The 24,777-nt window shown below is 52.7% G+C and overlaps 6 protein-coding genes across 6 annotated transcripts; 3 read left to right on the top strand and 3 right to left on the bottom strand.

Annotated features, from left to right (window-relative positions):
• The first annotated feature begins 2,492 nt into the window (after positions 1–2,492).
• QC762_119290 (uncharacterized protein) lies at positions 2,493–3,956 on the top strand. Its single transcript, XM_062886364.1, has 2 exons — positions 2,493–3,596; positions 3,653–3,956. Exons 1-2 carry the CDS (start codon positions 3,082–3,084, stop codon positions 3,759–3,761), a joined length of 624 nt encoding a protein of 207 aa, XP_062749440.1. The 5' UTR covers positions 2,493–3,081; the 3' UTR covers positions 3,762–3,956.
• A 2,711-nt stretch (positions 3,957–6,667) lies between these two features.
• MCM1 (transcription factor of the MADS box) lies at positions 6,668–9,332 on the bottom strand. Its single transcript, XM_062886363.1, has 3 exons — positions 8,191–9,332; positions 7,953–8,087; positions 6,668–7,861 (listed from the first exon to the last, which is right to left on the bottom strand). Exons 1-3 carry the CDS (start codon positions 8,443–8,445, stop codon positions 7,586–7,588), a joined length of 666 nt encoding a protein of 221 aa, XP_062749439.1. The 5' UTR covers positions 8,446–9,332; the 3' UTR covers positions 6,668–7,585.
• A 2,618-nt stretch (positions 9,333–11,950) lies between these two features.
• On the top strand, positions 11,951–14,714 carry QC762_119270 (uncharacterized protein). The gene is made up of 2 exons (XM_062886362.1): positions 11,951–13,944; positions 14,023–14,714. Exons 1-2 carry the CDS (start codon positions 13,543–13,545, stop codon positions 14,293–14,295), a joined length of 675 nt encoding a protein of 224 aa, XP_062749438.1. The 5' UTR covers positions 11,951–13,542; the 3' UTR covers positions 14,296–14,714.
• Positions 14,715–15,784: 1,070 nt separating this feature from the next.
• QC762_119260 (uncharacterized protein) lies at positions 15,785–18,642 on the bottom strand. Its single transcript, XM_062886361.1, has 2 exons — positions 17,734–18,642; positions 15,785–17,663 (listed from the first exon to the last, which is right to left on the bottom strand). Exons 1-2 carry the CDS (start codon positions 17,773–17,775, stop codon positions 15,903–15,905), a joined length of 1,803 nt encoding a protein of 600 aa, XP_062749437.1. The 5' UTR covers positions 17,776–18,642; the 3' UTR covers positions 15,785–15,902.
• On the top strand, positions 18,171–20,232 carry VMA4 (V-ATPase V1 sector subunit E). Its single transcript, XM_062886360.1, has 3 exons — positions 18,171–19,133; positions 19,256–19,764; positions 19,827–20,232. The coding sequence occupies exons 1-3, from the start codon at positions 19,101–19,103 to the stop codon at positions 19,975–19,977; spliced, it is 693 nt and encodes a 230-aa protein (XP_062749436.1). The 5' UTR covers positions 18,171–19,100; the 3' UTR covers positions 19,978–20,232.
• Positions 20,005–22,342, bottom strand: QC762_119240 (uncharacterized protein). Its single transcript, XM_062886359.1, has 2 exons — positions 20,948–22,342; positions 20,005–20,892 (listed from the first exon to the last, which is right to left on the bottom strand). The coding sequence occupies exons 1-2, from the start codon at positions 22,265–22,267 to the stop codon at positions 20,266–20,268; spliced, it is 1,947 nt and encodes a 648-aa protein (XP_062749435.1). The 5' UTR covers positions 22,268–22,342; the 3' UTR covers positions 20,005–20,265.
• Positions 22,343–24,777: the final 2,435 nt, after the last annotated feature.

Below are 24,777 nucleotides of genomic sequence, written 5' to 3'. Positions count from 1 at the left end.
GGCGTCCGGAGTTCAACACCACTTGAGAACTGTGAGGCGCCTAGGGCAAAATGTGCCGCCCATGAACAGCAGCATGCAGGGTTTCCAGCGGGCTCAAGGGTGGTAGCCATGGTGTCCTGGGCGGCTCGAGATTCAGCCTGGCCCAGATCAGGAAATAACGGGCTAGAGTAGTCAAGACATCGTCAGCTGATCTCGGCAATGAATGGTATTCGTTCTGGTGTGCAATAAAATAACATGGTCGGATGAGTGCAAAGGCTGGACAAGGTAAGGACATAACTGTTATTACTTCCCGGTTTCACGCCGATCCATGACTCCTTCCCAGCGTTTTGGAGGCCGAAGTCGTCGGGTGACAAGTGCCGTGTACCAATCATGGATTTCCTCATGCTCTTTGCCGTCTGACAACACGGTACGACAGGCTATTTGGTATTCACGCTGCCCGCCGCGTGCCTTCCCTACCTCAGCCACCCTTCTCGCCTGTGAATCGGGTTGTGAGTGAGAGGAGAGGAACGGATGCAGCCCTGACCGCCCATCCCCCAAGCCTACCCACCGATTCGGGGTCCAACATTGCAGGGTGTGGTTACCTCATGAACACAGCAGGATACCGGTCTCGTCCCGTCCGGGAGAAGGGGTAGATGTAAAGGTTGTGCTTTTCGGTGGCAATGCCAAGGCTCGAGTATTGTTACGCGCCCAAAGGTATGATATCGGGGACTGGAGGTCCATAATCAAATTGCACCTTGAATCTTTAGGTAGTCCCGTAGCCTAAGCGCTGTGGGTTTAGAAAAAAGATCGAGTAAGCCACCATTGACTCAAGCCAAGAGATCCCTGTCTGCCTCCTCTTCTCCAATGCCGGGTGCTTGGAGGTGTGGCTGCGGGCAAAACGCCAGATCGACAGGAGGCTGAAGGGGGAGCTTAGCCTAACCAGATTGAGATGAAAGGTGAGGCTGAGACACTCAAACTGATATCTCTCTTTGCACGGCAGAGGCGTCATCTCGATCAAGATAAATCTGTATCTGTAAGTAAAGAGAACCCTATCACCCGTGTGTGTGCTCGAGGTCCTGGGGCTTACATCGAGTTTCTCAATACTGGCTCCATCGATCATGTATCACCAGCATTTTCTCCTCCCCGAGGCTACAATTGCTGGATACTAGGCCTTGAAGAAACACAGTAGAGAGGGCACATCTGTGGCAGGGGACCGTCTCCTCTATATTGGTCTGTCTCGGGATTCTAGGTGCAGCTCATCAGGCATGAGGATGATGAGCGCCTTCCAAAGGGTCTTGACCCTACGGAGAAATTGGACCTGGCCATGAGACCGTCGTACGTGAGTTGTCTGACACAATTTCGGAGGAAGATGAGCCAGACGGTGTTCATCTGGCATCCGAACTCGCATTCATACCTGATAGTACTATCCAGGTCCGGCTTGGCCTCCAGGGCTGCGTTGAATGCGGTAGCACCAGGTGGGATTTCTGATGACAAAAGAAAGTATCGAAAACGGCAAAGAACATCGATGTGATGGTTCTGCAGATTAAGATCTTGGGCTAACCGTGTGATGCAGGGTGGGATGTCGTCAAAATAGACTCGACTGGGACCATGTCTCCGGGACAGGCTCGATGCAACTGCAGCTGTCGGCTTGTCCAACGTAATATGTCTCCGGCCACGCGCCGGCGATGGGCGTTCAGATTTCCGGGTTTGGCGGGTAAACGGATGGTCGCTGTCGGTCGGTCCTGGAGAGACCCATTGCTGCAGCCCAGGGCCAAAGGGGGTGTGGTTTGTTGGGGGATGTCTTGAGTGATCATGTTCTCGGTCTGACCAAACGGAACCTGTTGCCTCTGCTCCGGGACTCGCTTGCGCCTTCCCAATATTCACCACTGCTGCAATGACTCGATCAGGCACCGAGTGGAATGACTCAAAGCATTGTGTCAACTCGCAGATTTGACCAGAGGTGGAAGGAAGCTGCGACGATGTCTGGAATATGCAAGCAGGGGAGCGGAGTCTTGTCCGGTCGTAACGTTACGTCCCAAGGCAAGCACAGCCGGCAGGAGCACTTTACCTCAGCAGCCTACCACTTGCCAGATCTGGATTGATACATCACCTCGTTCAATCAGATCATCTTCTCGAATCCCAAGACTGCGATGATTAACAAAGATAACGTCTGGGGTGAGCCTAATGACCCAGTTAGGACTGAGATACCTGGTACCTCCACATTTACCTTTGGTTTAATTGTTGCCGAGTACTTGTTCATCCCATATCGAACTGAAACGGCACAGCATTCTCCCTTACAGCAGATGCTCACAATGGCGCTCTGATAAAAGGGTGGATATCTATTCGGTAGAGCTACCGGCCTTTTCCGGGACCAAGGTCTCGTGTATCTTGATTTGGTCTACTATTCCCCAACGTTGATGACAAGCATGATGTCGAGGGCAGTTATGAATACTGGAAGAATCCCGTTTCCATTCATGAATGGTAAGATGATATTTGACTTGTTTCTTCTAAAGGTTGAATATCTAAGTTTACTTGCCGTTGGTGTCGTGGACACGGCCCCCTGGTAAGCCATCTGCGCTCCCGCCCCCACATTTCAACTGACCCCTGTCACTGCATCAACCCCCACATTTGAGCATGTTTCTTCCAAATCCAGACACCCAGATCACCATGGCATGGTGGAACATAAACCTCCCTCGCCGCTCCATGCGTGATCTTCTCTCCCATACACGTTTCATCGTCTGACAAGACAATAACTTGCTCATGCTGTTCTTCTCACTACGTATTGCAAAGGCGATAAATATATCACTCACCACTTTCTCCGCGAGCCCTCCCGTCCTTGCCATTCAATTTAACAGAAAGAATTCACCAAGCACTATACCCCACGCGACGGCTAAACGGATACAACAAATACATCAGGGCAGCGCTCTCCGATCTGATATCACAAGAATCGGGGATCTCTTCTTTATCATCTTGCAACCTCGGGTCAGCCACATCACGCAATTGAGTCAGCAACGTGACAAGCAACAACACCCCCTGAGATTCACCACCACTTAAACTCCAATTGAGATCCTCAGAGTCTCTCGCCCATCCAATATCAACACAATGGACCCATTACTCTACGCCCGCCACGGCGCCGAATCTCACTCGGGCCACACCACCACCAACACCGCCGCCGCATCGACAAGCCCAGATGGCTCGATGGGCATGGACACGCACATGTCCATGATGGCCATCTTCCAAAACTCCATGTCCACCTCCCTGTTCTCGACGAAATGGACACCGACCAACGCCGGCGCCTACGCAGGCACATGCATCTTTCTCATTATTCTTGCCGTCATCTTCAGGGGGCTGCTAGCGTTCAAGTCATGGCAGGAGCTGAGGTGGTTGGATAAGGAGATGAACAGGCGGTATGTCGTGGTCAATGGAAAAGCGCCACTGGCAGAGAATCTCAGCAGGGATTCGCTAGGCAAGGCGGCAGTGCTGAGCGAGAACGGGGTGGAGGAGAACGTGGTTATTGTGCAGAGGAGGACAGGGAGCCATGCGAGGCCGTGGAGGTTGAGTGTTGATCCGGTGAGGGCAGCGATTGATACCGTCGTGGCGGGCGTGGGTTATTTACTGTGAGTCATCACTATGACTAGATGTCACGGACGGCGATGCTAACAAATCGATATAGGATGTTGGCTGTGATGTCGATGAACGTGGGGTATTTCTTGTCCGTGTTGGGAGGCACATTCTTGGGTAGTCTGCTCGTGGGCAGATTTATTTCTTCTACGGAACACTAACATGGGGCATTTGGGTACGAAGTTTATGAGCGTGTTGGAAATAGTTTTTGGGTATATATTCTCGGATGAGAACATCAGATAAATGGCATGGCAAAGGAATGGATCCTGGCGCAGATGAAACAGCATTCCACATCTGAAGCATGGAGAAGTTCCATGGACAAGCACCAGAATCAACAACAATGCCATTGTCATGACACTTTCTGTGATGGATGTTGTACGCCTTCCCCCCTTTCATCTGATCACCATAGCGCCCCCTGGTGAGGTCTCCGCATTAGCTCCGGAATCTTGCTCAAACCTGCGCAACGCTCGCTGACAGGTTGTGCTTGCTGACGGCAGGTTTCCCCACAGTTTTAGACATAATGCCAAGGACGCTGCTATTTTTATCGAGCCTGCGACAGGTACCTTTGTACCTGTTGCGACTGCATCATGATGTTGTTGATGGCTTGAGCATGATAACTTGGGAGCCTGATAACAGAGTAGAATCGTGAGATGATTTGGACTAGACTATATCGTCACTCGGTTCCGACGTTAAACCTATGATCATCTAATAGTGCGGGCAAGAAAGAGAGGAATGTTATAAATACTATGCAGATGGTTCTTTTTTTTTTTTTAATTTATTTATCAAAAAAGATGTTGGTGATGGTATCTAGTGTGGAAATCAAGAATTGACGATGCAGTCCCACAAGTCGCAGATCGCAAGAAATGTTGCAAGGAGAGTTGCAAGCCCGAGTCCCAAAGTCAAGGGTCGCAAAGTCGACAAAACAAGAGTGGCTTGAAAGGGATTCCAGCCTAACTTTTCCATTGTCATCTGATTCAAACCTCAAAGCGCCGTCTGAGCTGCTCCTGGATGTTTTCAAGAACCACAAGTTTTGCTGACAGCCGTGAAGAAATAAAAGAGAACTGCCCGTCAGGATTCACAACGAGGTATGCCTGCGTACCTCGGAGTAAGGAGAACACCCTAAGCAGGGGAGATGGGATGCTAAGAGATGGATATCTACAGTGAAGTGGAGATCGGATAAACGATGAATAGCTGTTTAGTTCTTGTGGGTTGAGCGAGGATGATTTTGGACAACGCTCAAAGTGCTCGGTCATTGAGAAAAAGAAAGCAGGTCCTCTGTGGGCGAGCATTGTACAGCTGACATATTGGACAAAATATACTTTTCAAGCATCACACAGCCTATATAATGGTGCTCTGTTAAGTTGGTTGAGATGATGTTGTGTGGAAAGTTACGGTGGTTTGCTGAGTGCCGGCAGCTTTGTTGATCTGTGTCCTAGGGCGATTGCTACTTACTTTCTCGAGGGACTCCTTGGTGTGGTGTGCTGATGTGAGAAATAGGACGCGAAAAAGCCATATTTTGGCTTGCAGCTTGTGGTCGCCCTCACTGTATTCGTGGTTGTTGTCCTTATAGTTGCTTCGGCAGTAACATGCCGACGTCTATCTCTCACACAACTTTGGCAAGCATTCAGCCAAAGCCCCCTTTGTGGGATGCCGAGATAGGGTTGACACCCTGGTAAAATATCACCATCCAACATGTGCAAAAATAAATCTCCAATTGACAGTGTCCCGGTCCCCGAAAGCGGGAAGTGGTACCCTCCTCCTCCATCACCTCCCGACAAGTGTCATTCTTGCCAACCCCGCCACTACCTTAGCACCATGAAGCCAAGCGGAGCGTTCCTGAACTATTCCCTCCCAAGTAAAGCGCAAACTGCTTTCCCTAAAGTCAATTTTTCCAAAAAAAAACAACCATTGTTTGCTGGGACGAAGAAGAAAACCTTAAAAGTGTCTGGGAATGGCTTGTCCCAATCGGGTCAGGTGTGAGGGTGCGTGTAAGTGCGTGTAAGTCAACCTTCTGCTTTCGGCGATGGCTGTGGACCACTACTCCTTTCGCGCTGCCTTCCGACATCTCACCAATCCTCAACGACGATCACAGGGGTAAAAGTTTTGGTGTAAACTGCCCCCAAAAGCCAGTCAACTACCTATCTAACCCCCACCAGGTAATCGGGAGTTGAGGTTGGTCGGATATGTTGGGCTTAAAAGAAAGCTGATGCGTTTCCTGAGCATCTTGAAACCACCGTGGTCTGCTATTATTTTCAGGGATAACTACCGACATAACGGATAGATGAGATTGCTCTAGATTTGAACTTGCAGTTTTTAGTGTCCTGGACTTCTGAAGAGAAGAGTTGAGCTTCTAGCATGCGCTTGATCGACAGTGTCCTGGTATGGAGGTCGTCGACGACAACGGCACCCATCCCCGCCTCGCCTCACAGCCCAAGCAACAGACCACCACACAACCAAAAAAAAAAAAAAAAAAAAGAAAAAGAAAAGAAAAAAAAAAGGGCAAGTCCTTCATCGGTCAACCACCTCACAATACAAGGGCCATCCTAGTCCCCCACCCCCAAGCAGCTCTCTTTCTTCTTCCCCCGAGGGTAGCGCGTCATCGCCACACCCAGGCGACTCTGTGGATACATTACATGCACCTATAAAACCTGAACGGGACTTGCCGACCGACTCGACGCAGGCACCCGACCGGCAGGCATTGAGCCCAAGAATAAAACCGGGTAGCAAGTCCGTGTCCGTGAGTAGGTAATCGATTAATTGAGCGCCCGGTCCGGTTAGGATCGCATCATTGTTAAAAAAAAAAAAGGTCAAAAAGGGATTAGCCAGGTTCCATGTAAGCCAGCTGTACTCTCCTTCCCAGTTGGGCCAACATCATCTCATTAACCTTGTCCTCATGTTAATCCGGGAACGGTCTCAAGAAACACACGTAGCAACGCTGCCAGCAGGATTGTGAACCTCGATATATTTCAGGGTTAAAACTTTGTGCTATATCATACAGGTATAGGTACTCACTTTCTTCCGACGCCGTCCCCAGAGGTGTCCCCCCCCCCCTCCCCCTCCCTCCCCCCCCCTTCCCCCAGGCCCTCCCTCTTCCTCCCAGCGCAGCAGAAATTACATGAGAAACAACCGCCTCTCCCTCATCCACCAAGTTGTCCCCATCTCTATTTTGGGGAGAAATAGCATCATAAAGAGCAAGCGACCCGCAACAAAAAGGTCCAAGCCAAGTGATCAGTCAAAATCGCTAAACAGAGGTCTGGAAAATGAAAAGACGATTTTGCACTTGAGGTGTAAAATCGCTGTTCTTATGCTGGCCGAACCGTTCCCAATTCTTCCAAATCATAAGCCTTTTTTGCTCATATGTCGTGCCCCAAGTACGTTGCGTGTCCACCCAACCCTTCGCCAAAAAAGAACCAGAAAGAGTTTCAAGAACGACGGCAAACCACCAGGCAGAACTTGACAAGGCAAGTTGCCTTGGAAAAAAAAAAGAATAGAAAACCAAGCCGACGCCGCCATGCGCAGTCGCAACCTCCCAGGATCCCGAGTGCCAAAGACATTTTCGGTCTATAATCCCTTGTCCGCCACGCTTTTCTCTCGAACCCACCACCTTTAAAGCGCCACGCACACAGCACAAAGGGTCTGGGTCTGTCAGGCGAAACCAGAACCCAAATGTGTTCAAAAACCAAGAGCTGACCCCACCGATATCTGGACGGGTTGAGCGCACCAGATGTCCAACAAAAACAACCAGGGGGAGGTGGTGTCAGCAGAAACGAAATCCCGGCAAAACACCGCCGAAAAGCAAGAGGTATAAAATACGGAAGTAGGTAATGGACATGCTCCAATCAAACGCCGAACCAGATAAGCCTCGTCAAATGTGTGGCCTCATCGTGATGATGTCGAATGTGAAACTGGACGTTTACACAGGTGCATTAATTGCTGGGTATTGAGATACGTAAGGTAAAGTCGTGACAAAACTCGGCCGGGACGGTTATGACTGGTGACCAGCGTGCTGTTGCAGACCGGATTGCGGCATGTATTGGCCGCCGCGCTGTTGGCTCACGTAGTTCTGATAAGCCATCGCGCTGGGGTCCATCCCGCCAACGGGCATGTAGTTGGGAGGCATGGCGTGAGGCTGCGGCATTCCAGGTCGTCCCTGCTGAGGAGGAAGATGGCTGCTGGGCGGCTCCTCGGGGGAGTCGACGGCATTAGCGTCGTCGACACCATTCTCAGCGCTGCTAGAAGGCTCTGGCGCGTTCAAGCAGGCCTACAACAGCATGTCAGCAAAAATCCATGGCCATGATGCGACAGTTCACGCGACGCGTGCATCCTGCCCGGCTCCCGAGCTCATGTCTTACCTGGATCAGATTCTTGCCCTCGGACTTGGTAACCAGAGGCTGGAGCTTCGGCGTCGTGAATGTATAGACGAGGCCAGTTTCGGACACGACGAGGAGGAGCACCTGGGTGCCTGTCAAGACTGACAACTCGTAGGCCTGATATACACAGCAGTTCGGATTAGCGATTGATCTATCGTGGAGAAAAGACGCGTTGTTGCAAGGAGCGCGCTGCTCTGTCCAAACATGCGAACGAACGTACCTTCTTCATGATACCAGCCTTGCGCTTGGAAAATGTGATATGGCGGCGCGACTTGTCGCTGATGAACTTGATCTCAATCTTGCGACGCTCACGGCCGCCCTTCTCGTCGTCGTCATCGTCGTCGTCGGCAGTGCTAGGTCGGGCGCGCTTGATGCCACGAGACTCTCCGGCGACCGAGTTTCCATTGCCGACCGAGTGCACATCGTCAAGCTCGGTTGGGGTGGTTTGGTCGTGCTGGTCAGTGATGTCGGCCATTTTTACCGTTCAGGTATCACGAGATACAAAAAAGGCAAAATGGTGGAGATGCTGTTTTGAGCGGTATGCCGATGGCCTAGACTTGATCTGGCGTTCGAGCGGAGAGGTCGCCTTTTTGTCGCAGAAACCTGGTTGGGTGCTGCACTGTAGTCGAGGCTGGTCCGGCGGAAGGAAGCGAGGAATCACGTTTAATTTTTATTTGTTGCTTTGTCTGGCAGGCTGACCCAGGCAGGCAGTTCGCGTGTGTGGCATGCACCGGACGGAGCAACTCAACACACAGAATCGGATCGGTTTTTTTTGAAGAGAGATTGGGAACTGGCAGGCTGGGAGTAAGAAGAGAACACAAAAACGGATCAATCAAAAGAAGCCGCGATGCAGATTGACTGAATTGACCGCGTCAAATACGTTTTTGGACTGCTGGCTCCCTGTCCAGAAACAAGCATCAAATGTAAGTAGGCGCACCTGGACTGAACGGGTTTGGTGACAGCGGAATGATTGAAAAGAGGATAGCGAGTTGGTGGCACGCAGCCTGCGGGCCATATGAACGGACCAGACAGTTAAAAAAACGAAGGCGGGGGGGGTGGGGTGGCGGTCCTCGAGTGCACGGTGTGAGGTGGGAACGCGAGAGGGAAGGGGCCTGTCCCGAGGCCTTGCCAAAGGGAGGAAAGGGCGCTAGCTGGGTAGCGGCATCCATAAGGGCAACACCCACCTGCAGGAGGCTGCAGCAGCAAGTTTGAACTTCACATTTAACGCGAGGAGAGAAGGCTGCAAGAACACCGTGGCTGCATCTCTGACACTGCCGCTTCTGACCTGTGGTGAGTTACCTCTTTTATCACGAGTTTATCTCCATGCCTCTGAAGCTCTCTCGGTCTCTTATAGGTACCGTGGCAGTCGTGGTTGGAGCTGAGTTTGAGCTTGAATGCAACTGCTGCACCAGAAAGCTGATTTCCGTTCGCGGAAGGGCACGGCTCAAGGAGAGCTCCAGCTGGCATCAGGTGACTAGTGATTGGTTGGTGACAGGCCTGTCAGCTCCACAAACTGCCCTGTCAGGGTTCCGTCAGCACAGTGCACCGTTTGGAATGGAGACTGAGCGGCCAGGTAGCCACAGTTCGCTTGCGGAGAGATGCACTGTGGTAATCAAGCGATCCCCATCCCCCATTCCCCGGCCCTCGAGACCCAGGTTCAGGCAGACCCGACCAGATCAGACCAAACAAGTGCGAGAGGGACAAATAACGTTGGCGAAGAGACAGACCACCGAGTGCTCTGTGCCACCGGGCCTGTTCGCTGGGGCAATGGTCAATGCAGTCTGACAAGCGTGTGTGGGGGACTGAAGGCCTTGACGGCTTCCAGGTTGACTTGCATCTAAAACCCCCAGGCCCAGGCCCAGGCTCAGGCCGCTGTCATCTGCCATCCTCTCGGCCATTTTATCAGGGCTGATCTCTGGAGAAGACACGGAGAATGAAGACGGTGTTGCGGCCTTTCTCTCCACGGGGGAATGTCCGATACCCACAGATCTGGAGACACGATGGATCACTGTTTGTGATTCAACGGCAAGCGAAGGTGCCCTAGGCCGGCCAAGTGATGCTGGCGGCGAGGGACCGCCATTATTTCTTGCGCGTAACACTTCCGGCAGGGCACTTGCATCTGACATAGTAAATTTCAATGGGCTGTGTGAACCAGCACGGGAGGCGGTTCGCCGAGGATGCCCGTGGGTGTGGGGTCGACAATGGTCTTCTTTGACGCCGCAACTCCGCAGTACCAGTCCGCGTCGCCCGTCAGCCAGCACAGAGCGGCTTTCCTCTGGTTTCCTCACGCTTCACGCGTCCCTCCCTACCCCCTCTCGCCGCGAGCCTTCTGGTGCAGGCAGAACAGGGATTTTTCGCGGGTTGGAACCACTCCTTAGGACGCCGTGTCCAATGACGAGCACCGCCAACCATCTTACACTTCCCATCCTCATCAGAACGATGCAAGGTGTGTGGAGGAGCAGCTACAAACTATCGAATTCCGAAGCCTCTCGAGTTGCCTCCATCGACCCCCTTGGAACTTTTCCTTGGAATGCAACCAGTGACGCTGGTGATCGCAGCCGACAATCAGCTCAGCGTGTAACCGCAGCGGGGTATTATTTTATTTCGTTTCTGCAATATATCTATCTACCTGCAGCTCTGGGTTGTCAGTACGGGGAAGAGATGAGATTAGAAATCTTTACGTCTACCGCTGGACTCTCCAGTCTCTTGGATCGATATTGGACGGAGAGTGATGGGCTGATGACAGATGGCGCACTGCTCCTCCCCACCGACGATCGATGTGAAGGCTAGGTTGAGCTCGCCCGGGAGATGTGAGATGTACCGATGGCGGGCAATATGTTTTACTTCCCAGCCAACCGGCATCTCCGAACCAGAAAGCCGGTCTGCAGATGACGAATAGAAAAAAATCTGACAGGTCAAGCGGCTCGAACACACTTGACATCGACGACGAGCCATCATGAACATTGAAGCATCGTTCAAACAAGATATGTCATATCTTGGCGTTCAACAAACCCGACCTCAAGCTCTGGAATTGTTGCGTTGCGTGGCCCCCGCGGTGGGGTTTTAGAATTTGTTTTTATAGCGACCCGTGCCGTTTCCTCCTGTTCGAGTCGTTTGCGCGATGAAATCTTGAACGATTTGCCCGTGAGGTGAGGGTGGTCCCATGCATCAGACAAGGGGGAGGGGAAGCGGGGAGAGGCGATAGCGTGTGATTGCGCCCGTGGAGGATTTGCACACGAAAAAGGGGCCCTGGTAAGCCGTAGTCATAGCCGGGGGGGTCAAAGAGCCGCTGGTTGATGCACAAGTAGGGAGAGATTTTATTACTTGTAATGCTTCCGTTTCCAACATAGGAGAGGGGGGGGACATCGACAGCGACGAAGTACCATGGGATTGTTCAGCTCTGGGGTGCATTCATCTCACAGAAGATGGGATGAAGTGAAGTGAATGGAAAGTCGGACGAAGCCAGGGCAATTGACTTTCCGCCTCGTCTCCAAACTGTGTTAACATCTGGGGCGAGGAAACGTTGGCGCCTTTAGTTTGGAGCGTGCTTTTGAGGCGGGCCTACCTTGCTCTATTTTCTCGGCTCAAACTCCAGGTTCGACACTCCTGGTGTTTATCGATGCTCTGAGACTACAGAGATGCTTATCTGTCACTGTTTCCCACTCCGCGTCTTGAAGTGGAATCCCAACGGTGAAGTGTGGGCACTCGGCTTTGATGGTAAAATCGCTGGTGGATTGCGCCGGAGGCCGGAGTACAAAACTTCTCCTTCTGGAAGCCAGCCGTGATCTGATTGGTTGACCATATTCAACGCTCCGGGCGGGCCTCCACTTGGGGCACCGGGCTTACTAATTAATTCCTCGGAAGCGGGCTTCCAACGGCCGAAGCATCTCGTCCGGTATTTGAAGGCCTCGAACATTGTGCCTGCTGGTGAGTCTCCTGTCAGCTGGAACACTAGTCGAGAACCTGGGTTTTGCTGATCTAGAACGACATCACAGCTCACCAAACCCCCGCATGATATTTATAGAAAAAAAACTCTGTTGTCGATCATACATCAGGTGATGTTTTGTCGAAAACAGGACCGCGAATTGTTTTATATAATTTCCAGCTCACAATCTTGGGATATTCTCACACACTGCGTCGTATCTACACCGTCTACTCTTCAGCCGCTATGTCCAAAGAGCGGTGTCTTGAGAGAGAAAGCAGATTCGTCGGAAAGAACGGATGGAGAAGCCACTGGGAACTTCAGAATCCTATCTTTGTACGACACCGACCCGATTTGCCCGATTCTGAACTTCCGCCAACTCATAGTACCATGTAGTTGGGCTTGTCCCATCTGTGCAACAGAGGCGATGCTGCGATACGTTGCTCATCTTGGTCCAGCCGCCGTCAGAACGGGATCTCGAGGTTGTGTTAGCATCTGTGTCGCGCTGAGCGTGGTACTGAGGGGTAAGTGCCAATCTGTACTCCAGCTTCTCTACCTTCAATATTCCATGGGAAGCTATCGCCGAAAACCCAATCTCGCAGCAACACCATGAAAGAGAGACAACCAGACTCGAGATATACTCAAGTCCGGCCCTCCTGTTTATCAGGAACGGTGGCGCAAATTGATGGCGGGTGGGCGGAAAGACGCAATGGTTCGATCTCGACCGTCCCCAGACCCCTTGGCCTGGGGTCGGGCGACCAATCCTGTGGCTCGGGGACGTTGCACTCGGCGCCACAGAGCGCCTAATGGCCCGTGCTGGCGCGTCCGTCCCTTGTCAACCCATGTCTCCCGACGCCATCTGAAACGGCTTCTGTTAGGGACCGAGAATCTCCTACGACACTGGACAGCGTCTGCGCAAGCCCTCATACAGGCTGAAGCAGGCGGTTGACTCGCTGTGGTGGAGCAGAATCAGCTGTTTCTTGTCGCAGTCAAGCCCATTTCTCTTGGTGCATTGTCGCCCGGGCTGGGAGTTTGAAGCACAATCTGGCATTGTGGTAGGCTGAGCCCGTCTCAGTTGCGCTCCCTTTGGGGTCACCTCCTCCACTCTGCCAAGGTCCCTTCTCACCATCTCCCTCTCCTTTTGCAATCTCTCTCCTTTCCGTTTCCCATCTTCCGCTGGGGAAAGGGTGTCCTATCTTAATTTTTCGTTGTCGTTTGTTGGTTGAGGCTAGACCCTCACAGTCTCTCATTTTTTCTTGTTGCTTGTGTGTTCTGTCATTCCCTTTGGGTCCGCCTCGTGTACGTTTCGACGACAATTGCTCGCGCCGAGAGCCGGAACTCGAGAAAACCTCCATCGCTCGATGCCGAGACACGAAATCATCACCATTCAACTTCGATTCGAACCGTTATTTTAATCAACATTTTTTGGGGGGGTGCTGGGATTTGCAGGTCGATCTCGCCCGTGTACGCTCATTGCAAATATTTGAAAACCACGTATATACATATCACAAAGGACGAGACAAATCGAAAAGGGACGCTGGCCGTCAGTTATATACCGAAAATTGAAAGAAGAGACCTTGGAGGAACCGAAAACCGAGCTAGTTCCCCGAAAAATAGGTTGCTCGCGAGCAGCCAACACACAACAACAAGATGGTGAACAAAGTACAAGCAGCCTACGTGGTGGCAGACGGCCTCTTTCTTCTGATGGGCATCTTCATCATCGGCTTCTCAGTAATCGTCGGGAACATCAGGGATGAGATTCCAGAAAACGGGAGGCAGGCGGCCAGAAATCTTCTGTATCAGAGGTTTCCCCTTACAGCGGGCATCGTGAATGCGGTCTTCATTTTCCTCACATTTATGGTCACCCTACCAGGGCTGGCGACGCAGTCTCGCGGGTGGCTCAAGCTGGGTGCTTACATGACGACGTTTTGCGGGCTCTTCAGCATGATTCTTGGGTTGTTCCTGTGGATCTTGACGCTGAAGACAAGAGAGGATTTTGCGCCGCTTTATTGGGCGCAACCGGCGAATGTCCAGCAGCTTATGCAGGCGGAGGTACGTTTTGTGTTTTTGTTTTTTTTTGTGTTCATCAAACATGTGACACTGGAATTTCTCTTACTGATTATGACATAGTTCAACTGCTGCGGTTACTTCAACAGCACCTCCCCCGCGTTCGTCACTGATGCGACCTGTTCCAGCCCAGCGGCCGCGGCTCTCGTGCGCGGCTGTGCCACACCCATCACCTCGTTCGCCAACATCTTCCTCGACAACATCTTCACCGCCATGTTCGGCATGGTCGGTATCGACTTTGTGTTTGTCATGGCGACCGCTTGCCTGCTCAAGGACCGCAAGGAGAGGGAGAGGTTCAGGCATATCGATGAGAAGAGCGGGTATGGGAGGATTTGAAGCTATTTTTTCTTTCGGCAATGGGGGGCTGAGCCGCCTGGGCCGCCACGACTCGCCAGGATTGAGACGATGACGATCGAACATGGGATGGAAAAAGGGTCCGCTTCTGGGTTTGCGGCTGGTGAAAAGAAGAGAGGGAGGAGAGCGTGTGGCGAGCAGCGGCTTTTTGCACACATCACACCATTCATTCTTTGGCAGCATCATTGTTGGGCTGCAAAGTCTTACTTTTTTTTTTTTCTAGCTTTATGTTACATACCATATACCTTTTTATCTCTTTCTCATTTTTTCAGTTGTGAAATTTCGGTTCATGATCCCCCCCTGTATCGTTTATAGATGTTGTCTGGATGGTGGATGGTGCGTGTAGCTGGCTGTCTGCAGTTGTATATAATTATGTGTTTAGGCAAATTACATCTTTATGTTTGCAATGTCGACTGTCTTATCTCCTGTCCTTTGGGCTACCAAGAGTAGGCAGTAGGGAGTTACACCCTGCCCGCCCACGCCATAGACAGAATAATAGAGACTGTACGTGGAATCAAGGCCTTGAAAGATAACAGACACGTCCTCGACCATCTCTAAAGCCCTTTCAAAAGGTCATCAGACCTATCCATTATCTTGGATCGTCTCTCGACTATTTTCATGTCCCCATCACAGACATTGTTCATCATGCACGACCAACCAGGCCTTTGTCAAACATCCGCACAACAACACAACAAATCCTCTTGTTCCCCCGAAAATATCAGCATCATTCCATCCATCAGTTCCCATCAGCGTGCATCCATGTCTCTCCAACCTCCCCCCCTAGGTACCTTACTTCTCTTAACTTCCTACCCACAACTTCACCTTGACCAAGAATAGCCCCTCTTCCCACCCAAACTCACCGTATGGTGACTCATCTTGGGTTATGTCCACTCACCACACAAGTCAGCAGTTAGCTGACCTCCCCATAACCACCCTTCCTCTACCCTCAAAAGCCATGTTTACCCCATTTCCCATCCCCAAGACCTGTCTCCTCCGTCCAAACCCCGGGGCCTATGCCGGACCATGCTGGTGGATGGAGCGTCGCGGTAGGAGGGCGTGACCTGTGTATTTGTCCCGGATTTGTGACAGGTCAAGGCGGTTGGTGGAGGGGGCCGGCTGTGTTGCGCCATGCCGGCGACAGAGGGCGGGTGGTGCTTGCGGTTCTCGTTGCATCGTGCTGGCTGGTGGAGGGAGGTGGGACAGCCGTCAAGTATGTTCGGCCACTCCCATCATGAGGTTGACAGCTGACCACAACCAGGAGGAGTCTGCGAGGGACTCGGTGTAGGTTCTAGCCAACACCTGAGATCACTCGCGTTGCCTTGTAGGTTTCGACTACAAGCTTCTTCGGGGGTCCTCTCGAGGTGTCTGACCCTGATGATATCTTTTGAGTTGGCGAATTCCAAGCCAGCAACTGTTACTGACATACAGCAGACGGACTTCGTAAGTCAGCAAACAAGATAGCCAACAACGACTAATCCCGCATCGAACGATGCAACTCAAGATAATGCATTTTTGGATATACAACTGAATTTAAGCAAAACTAACTCAACCCAAAACCCCTAATCAACGCCGGCCATGAATGCTTTCCTTTACACTGGCGGTGGTGGAGGTTCATCTTGATCACCCACAAGCCTCCTTGCCCCAGACTCAGATCTACTTCTCCCAGCTCTTGGATCTCTCGAAACACTCTCCTCATCTCTATATGTTTCCACAGGGGTATCTCTATACGATTCTCCTGCCCCACCGCCCCAAGTCGCCGAATCCTCCGTCGTCGGGAGAATCGGCGTGGTACTAGCAGACCTACTGCCGCTGCCTTTCCACCACCTCATCTTCCACAGGTTCCCCACCGCGTCCTGTAATCCACCGCCGGAGGTCTTCCTCGATGAGTTTCTTCGTGCGGTAAATCCCGGAAAGCCAGTTGACTTCCTTCTTCGCCTAAAGTCCCTCCTTGGCGAGGCTGACGAGGGTAATAATGGTTCCGTATCTGCTGGTGCATCGCCCAGAATGGGAAAGTCGGTCACACCCCTCCTTATCGCTTGACGGGCAGCGATTGTCTCCCTAGCTGGCAGCGTAGTCGACCGCCGTCTGTTCAAAGCAGGGGGCATGGGCTCTGGTGACTCTCTGTCTTCGAGCTCGTCCCAGATCTCCGCTCGTTCTGTCCAGCGGTTGGAGACTGTCCTCATCGAGCGTGCCGTTGGCCTTTGTCGTTTTGGCATGACCAATGGTGATACCGGCGGTTGTTCAGTAGGGGTTTCCAAGGAAGTACGAGCTGGCTTAAAAGTTTGGTAGCTGCTGTAATGTGGTGGCGGTAGCGGCCGGGCTTCTTCCTCATCACCAAGTGCAGAGTGAAGCAGGAGCTCTTCCTCCTCTTCCTCGCCGTCCGTGTCCTCCACAAGGCCAAGACCAGGTGCGAGTGAAGACTGGCCGACACCAGGGGTATGTTGCTCGTCGCTGAGGCGCCATGACAGCGCGAGAACGCCAGATAGTAAAATAGCTGTTCCAAGGGCGATGAGACATGCGCGGAGCGGGCCTATCAGGTCTGTCTGACGGAAATAAATCAGGCCGTCCAGAATCGCGATAATGTTATAAACGCAGAAAATCAAGGGGTAAAGCACCGACGTCGAGACCAGCTTAAGCCCCCGATGAAGGTAGTAGAGTTGGCTGAGGGCCAACGTGACGAGACCCAGAACCAACATCCACGACTGCCAGTGTACAAACTGGTTGTCCCCATCGACAATTGTCCTGATGATGAGCTCCACAGCTGACTTGGCAACCAGGAGCGAGTGCGCAGATAGTATGCCACTTATGCATCCATACGCAAAACCCCTTGCCAGACGAAACCGTGTATCCTGCATCCATGTCGTAAAGTGGCTGACGAATTCTGTTGCCACCGCAATAGCAATCACTATTACCGCCTGGAACGACATCCAAATCACAAACGGCCGCCTCCCAAGCAGATCCAGCAGCTCCGTAAGCGTATGTGTCGGCGAGGGAATCGCCCCAAATATGGCAATCAAGACGGCGCCGCTGCAGACCAATAACGTCCCCCATAACGACCACCTCGTAAACGGTTCTCCGAGTATCAGGGTGGCGCAAATCGAGTTGAACACCAGTCCGGAAGCTTGTAATGTCGACAATACCGGCAGAGGAAGCATTGATATTTGGATAGAGCTCCCCAGCACGTTGGAAATGATAAACATTCCCATCCCCAGCTGCCACCTCCTCCTCCTGTAGGGCGGGCGTCTAACATCGTAAGGGCCCTTTTCGTCTTCGAGAATATGCGATTTTCGTTGGAGTGTGAGACCCAAGCTCTGAACACTGGTTGATAGAAGGCCGACTATAATGCCGAGCTGTCACCAGGGAGCTGTCAGCGACTTTCCTGCTGCCAGGTGTTTCCCATCATGTCGGAGGACAACTTACAGCAATGCTCCCGCCAGGAGACAAGCCGCCTATAAGCCCCATTGCGCCAGTAGACAACCAGTCCTCCGGCGGTTCTCGAGGGCAAGTAAACGGTGTCCTATTGTGTTTGCATGGGCAATCGTTGTGGTGCTGAAATGTTGGAATAGGCAAAAGGAAAATCGGTGGTTAGGATTCGGATGGAACTAGTCGTAAATCGTAGCTGAACTGGACAAAAAGGGAAACAAAAAGAAAGAAAAATAGACGAGGTGCCCAAAGCCTGTTTACTCGAAGAATGTATCGAAAAGGTGGTAGGCGTGGAAACTTTGAATCGTGGGCCGGCGCTTCGTCGACCGTTTGCGTTGGGAAAGAGTAAAGATGCTGCGTCTGACCGCTGCCAGGAAACGTCACTCAATGACGCTACCAGTTCCCGGGCACTCGATCAGAAGGGAGCAATGGGGTGTTTGTTGTTGCAGATGGTTTGCAGACAGCCCAGCGTATGAGTGTTTCTCGTGTCGTTCAAATCCACAGTGGCCGAGGTCGAGGCTGGCTTACGGGGGACTGCGATCTTGAGGCACGGTGTTCTGGGCCTGGGGAAGAGAAGCCACTAAAAAGGCCCGGCGCTGCTCCTGGTTGCGGTATGAGAGCTGTGAGACCACTGGGCCACCGCGGTCGGGTTCAGCAAGTTGTTTGCCGGGAACGGTCAGAGATGTGGTTCGCAAAAGCGGCGCATCGTGGATCTGGAGACAATTCGGACACGAGATGAGCGGGTGAGCAACGATTCGCAGACGAAACGCTGGCCTTTCTCCCCGTCACTTCCACCGTGGGGACATTCGGCGACAGTGGACAGGGACAGGCCAAGACACAGCTCAGCTGGGGCTGTCGGTGCGTGCCTGCATCACCAGACCTGGCATACTTTGGGCACCAGCCACATGTGCCAGCACAATGCCAACATCAGGTGGCATTGTGGCTTTCATCCAAGCTGTGGCTTGACTTCCCGGTCCTTTATCTTATCAGTCCGAGGTGGGGGATGCAACGCGTGGCTGGGCTACTCAAGCAGACCCACCATTGCGAGCTCCTTGACCGGGGGGGGGGCGGTTGCTTGTCAGCAGCTGTTGGTTCCAATGACATCGCAGGAGCCACAGCTGCGCGGCACCGCAACCTCCCATTGACTTTCTAATCGACAATACCACTGCCCAGAGACATACAGCTACATTTCCCTGTGAAGGCTCACATCATCATAAACCTCCCCGCGCAAGCCTATCGAGATCATCTACAACCGCGGCCAGGCCAGAGCATATCGCATCCTCTAAACGACTCCCCTCCCGCTTGTCCTTGCGGAACCTGTATCACATAGTTCCCTACGAGTTCCAACTACAAAACCGCCCATCATGTCAAGTATTCACGCCTTGTCCGACGACCAGGTATGTCTTCTGGTTCTAGAAGTCCCCAAAACATATCACCTATGGTGCAGCATCACCGCTGGCTGCAATGGGGTTCAACACCACCCAAAGGAGGGGAAGATGGCTGACGCCCCTCCCTCCAGGTCGGACAAGAACTCCGCAAAATGACCGCCTTCATCAAGCAAGAAGCCGAAGAAAAAGCCCGCGAAATCGAAATCAAAGCCAACGAAGAATTCTCCATGGAAAAGGGCAAGCTCGTCCTCCAGGAGACCGACGCCATCGATGCCGCCTACGCCAAAAAGTTCAAGCAGGCCACCATGTCGCAGCAAATCACCCGCTCCAAAGTCGCCAACAAGACCCGTCTCCGCGTCCTGGGTGCCCGTCAGGAGTTGCTCGACGACATCTTCCAGGCGGCCGAGAAGAGGCTTAGCGAGGGGACCGAGGACAAGGGCAGGTACGAGGGCATCCTCAAGGATTTGATTCTGGAGGGGTTCTATGCGATGAACGAGCCGGAGCTGCAGATTAGGGCGAGGAAGGCGGATTATGAGCTGGTCAAGAATGCGATTGAGAAGGCGGAGGGGGAGCATAAGGAGAAGACGGGGAGGGAGGTCAAGGCGACGATTGATGAGGAGAATGAGGTTGCTGAGGGGAGGTGAGACGCATTCCACCTTCTATGGTTTCAGGACATCTGCTGACATGATATCATTTACGCAGCGCCGGTGGTGTGATCATTGTTGGTGGCAACGGCAAGATCGACATTGACAACACTTTGGAGGCCAGGCTGGATCTGCTAAAGGAGAGCGCCCTTCCCGCCATGCGCAAGGCTCTGTTTGGCGAGAACCCCAACCGCAAGTTCTTTGACTAAGCTTCCTATTCCTGTTTATGTTTCTTTGGGGTAGGGTTCATGACTGAGTAGTAGACAAGGAGGAGGTGGCGGATAAAGTGTATTGTTGTTTCTATGATTCAACGTGCGTGTTGGTAGTGTTGAGCAAGCCAAAGTAGCATGGCGTGCGCGGGTATCAAGAGTTTGTATGTTTATATTACAGGGGGGGGGGGGCGTTCTTTTCCACGAAACCACAAGGAGGAGCAAAGCAATTCAAATACTATGCATCAACACCTACATAATTGAACTATGACCTGCAGTGACTTCCCCCTAAGGAGTCGACGGCTCAGTCTTGGCCTTATTTTTCCTCCTCAGCATCCACTCCGTCAGGGAACTCTGGTTGACTGGCTTTTTGTCCTGATCCTCCTCGTCCTCGGACCTGAAAATGTGACCCACCGGCTTTGCCCTCGTCCTGATCACTCTCAGCAACATCGCCTCAAAGTCCTTGAGCTGCGCCTTGGCCTCCCATTTAGACGAGTGAGCCGCGCTGCCATCTGGAATCTGCGAGTACATGTTCCTCACATGGCGGGCCAGCAGGTCTACTTCGGCGTTGAACTGCCTGTGAGCGGCCTCGTTTGTCCCATCCTGTGGGGGGCAACCGTCGGCTACTGCGACGGCGACCATCTCGGACATGGCACGGAGGTTGTAAAACTCTTTGCTGTGCCTGTCGATGATGAAGTGCTCCGAGTGCTCCAGGAGGTCGAGGACGGACTGGATGGAGAAGGTTTCTTCTGGTCTGGAGCGGGCGCGTTGGGGTTCGTTGAAGAGGAAGGTTAGGGCTAGGCGGCGGCGGAGTTCGTTGAGGCGTGGGTGGGTGAAGGGGAGGGAGGAGATGGCGAGGGAGCGGAGGGCTGGGGAATGGGTGTGGGAGTAGAGGGAGTCGGTTACGTCGCCGCACTGGGAGAGGGGTTAGCGAGTAGGCTGGGAGGACAGGAAAGGGGGGGAGCCTTACAAAATTGTTCCAGGCTTCCCGGGGGACGGCTTGGACTATGCGGGGAAGGCAGTCCTGAAAGTCTTGTGCCACGCCTGGGTCGTCGCGGACGATGTTGTCTATTCCTAGGCGGAGGAGGATAACCATGGCTTGGGTGAGGGAGGGGACTGAGAGGCCCTCGGCGGTTTTTGATAGAATGCGCAGGACGGTTTGCAAGGGGGTCCAGTCTCGTCCGGAATAGGGTTTCTTTCTTAGCCAGTTGCCTTGATCTTGTTGAGAAGCTGGTGCGAGGGCGTGTTTGGAGGCTCCAAGGTCTCGAAACATCTGAACGATAAGGTCGGGATCCATGACCCGCGCTGCCTGCGCTGGACAGACTCCAAGAAGTCTTAAATACTCTTCACGGAGCTTTCTAGACTTTTCGTGAAGGACTTCATCCAGAACCCAGAGGAAGATATCATCTGGTAGATCGCCCTGTTTGCTTTGGATGTAATAAGGCAGCCCATCTTCGAGTATTTCCCGTCTGCCTTTTTCCTGAGCTAAAAATGACCATGAGCCCGTAGCCCTAGCTTCTGGGAAGTTTGCCCTCGCCGTAATAGAGGTGCCGTCGTCGACCTGAGTCTCTTCCTCAAAGAAATACCACTCCGGCCTCACCTCCAGCGCTTCAGTCCTTTTAACAGCGAGAAGTCTCCTCCCTCTCTTAGCCTCATCCTCACTGCTGTCTAGATCCGGGAGAATAGCCTCCATGGCATCGCGATTGCCAGTGATCGGCCTGGCGCTGAACGAAGATCTGTCCTTCCTTGTTGGGGAGCCTTGAGCCATGGCAGCAGCAAGCCGCTGCTGGCTCTCATTCAATTTTCGATCCGCCTCTGCATGTTCAAGCAAGGCTTTGATGTCGTACCTGTGCTTTGTGTTGATTGTGAGTGGTGATGAGCAGACCCCGACAGCAATTCTCTTTGCTTTTGGAGTTGCTAGCAGGGTAGAGGCCGGAGCTGGGGCCGAAGTAGGGAGAGAGGTGAAAATGTCAGGAAATGCATCAGCGTCTGAGTCGTCCGAATCATCCTCTTCATCATCTGAGCCTTTGATCACTTCATTCCTGTCTCTAGGTTTCCTGACCGGTGACAGTGACGAAGAAAATGAGCGCAGTGTTGAAGAAGGCGGTAGCGGTGAGGAAGAGGGTGAGCGTAGGGCTGAGGGTGGTGCTGGTGGGGGCGGGGATGGTGATTGTGGTGGTGGTGGTGGTGGTGGTGATGATGGTTTTTCGATTTGGGGTTGTTGGGGAGGGCTCGATGGATCCTCCACTTTTGGCTTAAAGAAGCTTGTGATAAAGGTATTACTCGACATGATGAATTATGAAGTCGCTCTGTTACTTGATTGGCTGAGTTCTTTTCCAGTGTCTCGAGATAATCTGAAGCATCGCTTTGAAAGGGTGCCTTGGCGAGGCGCGTTCAGTGGACGCGTTCACAGCATATTTCGCGCCTTCCACTATAAACTATGGGTAAACCCCCCTTGGTCTGTGCTCGGCTTCTACACAATATGGAACAAAGACAAGAAAGCCTAAACCCCCATATGTGCATACCGTATTCCTTATCTCATCCTGACGGTGAGAAAGCCCTGCAGAACACGGTGCGATACACGAGGGGCTGAAACTCAAACAACACTGCCTCGGGATACTCTCACGGAGTTTCTCAGAGAATGTCTGCCTTTCGGGCTTTCACCGTGTTCGGGGATAGAAAGGGGGGCTGGGCCGCCATCTGGCATGATGCCAGCCCGCTCGGTTAACTCCGTGTCTGTTCCTTGGAGACCGCGTTTCGAAACAATGGGATTGTGTCTTCTGGGATAGCTACCGTTCCAAGTCTATTTTCTGGTAAAGCAGTTGAGCAAACCTCACCATCCAGGTAAAAGACCCCTATTGATCCACATTTAGGGCGGTTAAGTGAGCAGGAGGTTGCGGAAGGCCACGCATAAGTTTCGGTGCTGACTTCCTGGATTGCGATGAAACCCCATCCAGAAATCATCGACAACGGAACCTTGAGGTGCCCCATGAACTGATTGGGCTGAAGACTTCTGACCCCTGGGGCACAGTTTGAAAGGGGTTGATGTCTCACCAGTCCTGTCCCATCATGATGACATCGTCGGGAGCTTGTGATACACAAGGCAACGGTTTTTCTCACTTGCGACGACCCTTGGGGCCGAGGGTTCCCAGAGAAAGTGGCTGAGGGTAGGGTCCCGGTGCCGAGCATGCCGCCAGGTGGTGATCGATCTGATGGGTGAGGTGAGTGCGCAAACTATTTAGATATTCTGGTAGGCGTGGCGGTGCTGACGAAAGCCCGCCATGTGCCATTCATAGGCAGCGTGGCGCTGCCAACAGTCTGATGCCCAGTTTCGGTCCGTGTCGTGATCTGAAGCACACACTGTTCGGTGTATTCATCAAGGCCGCAACAATATCTGCGCTCTTGGTGTCGGATGCGATGGTTTCCCAAAAGGCCGATTTTCGAAGTCCGCTAAGCCGTCGGAGAGCAAAGAGTTGGATAAAAACCGCTAGGCGAGTTGTGCACGCCTTCTAGGCCAGCCGGGCTGCGTATGTAGCGTCGTTTTTTTATGCTTCGATGCTTCCAATCGTCCAATAGCTATTCTTCGCCGATCTAAGTTGCAACGATGTCGGCACCCCGGGTTAAAGTCAAACTCCGAGATGGCGTACTGTGCGGAGACCAAAGCAAGCAGGCCCAGTAGTCTAGAAACAAATTCGAGATAGTTGTAGAACTACAAAACAGAAGGCTGAGAAGAAGGTTAGGATCTTGTACGTGCCACTATGTGCTGGAATGCCCATGGCTCTTTGGCTTCTTGTTCGACTGGCGCGGACACACTTTTCGTGTATTTGCAAACGTCTGAAGGGCGCTCATACGGTCCATGTCTTGCAGAGGATCGTCGACCGCTTCGAGGCCCCAAATTGGAAGTTTCCTATGAGTCTCCGCTGCCCCACATTGAATTTACTAATCCACATGGACGTTGCAGCACATGGAAGGCGGTGTTCACTGCCGAGCCCTTGTGCGAGATGTCTGTTGGTGAATGGTTCATTGTGATTATTGTCCCTGTCTCTGGTTGAGAAAGGCGCATGGAGGCACTTGGACTCGATGGACATTTGACAGTGATGTACAGCGTAGCACAGGCATCTGCACCCCGTGGATTCATGCCGACAAAGAGTCCTCCAAAAGTCCCTCGAGATGAAATCATAGAACCGTCCCTACGGGCTGGCAGTTACACGTTGGACAGCAGCCGGGCGGCTGGGGTGGGCTGGAGTGTGCTGGGTGCCCCACACCTTGTGCCGCGACGCCGTAAAATGAGAGCTTACGGACAGGGTTGCTGACCAATTCAGGGACCCGAAGTTAACGAAGTCCAGCGGGAGCCCCCGTTTTGCAGTTGTGGCCTTCTGGGCTGGGAAGAACGCAGCGTGCAGCACTGCAATCCACAGCCATCTCCATCCTGGAGCGTGTCCCCTTTTGGAGAACGTCCAGTTTCGCAGAAGTTTTTTCTCCTTCTTTTCCCTCCCGTTCATGCAGACCTCCCAGCAGCACATCCAGGCTTTTCCTTGCGAGCCCGTCTCCGCTGGATCATGAGGTGCTTGACGGTCTATCGCTGACTGCAACAACCCCGGCTCATCCGGTCCGCCACGTTTCTACTGCCCGTTTCGTCCTCGCGCATCAAAATCTCTCCCTGCTACATACACCCTGACACCCGCGAGCCATCCCATCCCATCACGAGCACCACCAATTTCTGCCACCGGTCCCAATCTCGGCCACGCTTCCCGACGACCCCGATTCTTTCTGTTCGCCACCGCCGCCGTCGCAACTTGA

Source organism: Podospora pseudocomata (assembly GCF_035222375.1).
Source record: "Podospora pseudocomata strain CBS 415.72m chromosome 1 map unlocalized CBS415.72m_1, whole genome shotgun sequence".
Taxonomy (NCBI): domain Eukaryota; kingdom Fungi; phylum Ascomycota; class Sordariomycetes; order Sordariales; family Podosporaceae; genus Podospora; species Podospora pseudocomata.
The sequence above is the reverse complement of the archived record's forward strand: the minus strand, read 5'-3'. Positions and strand labels throughout refer to the sequence as shown.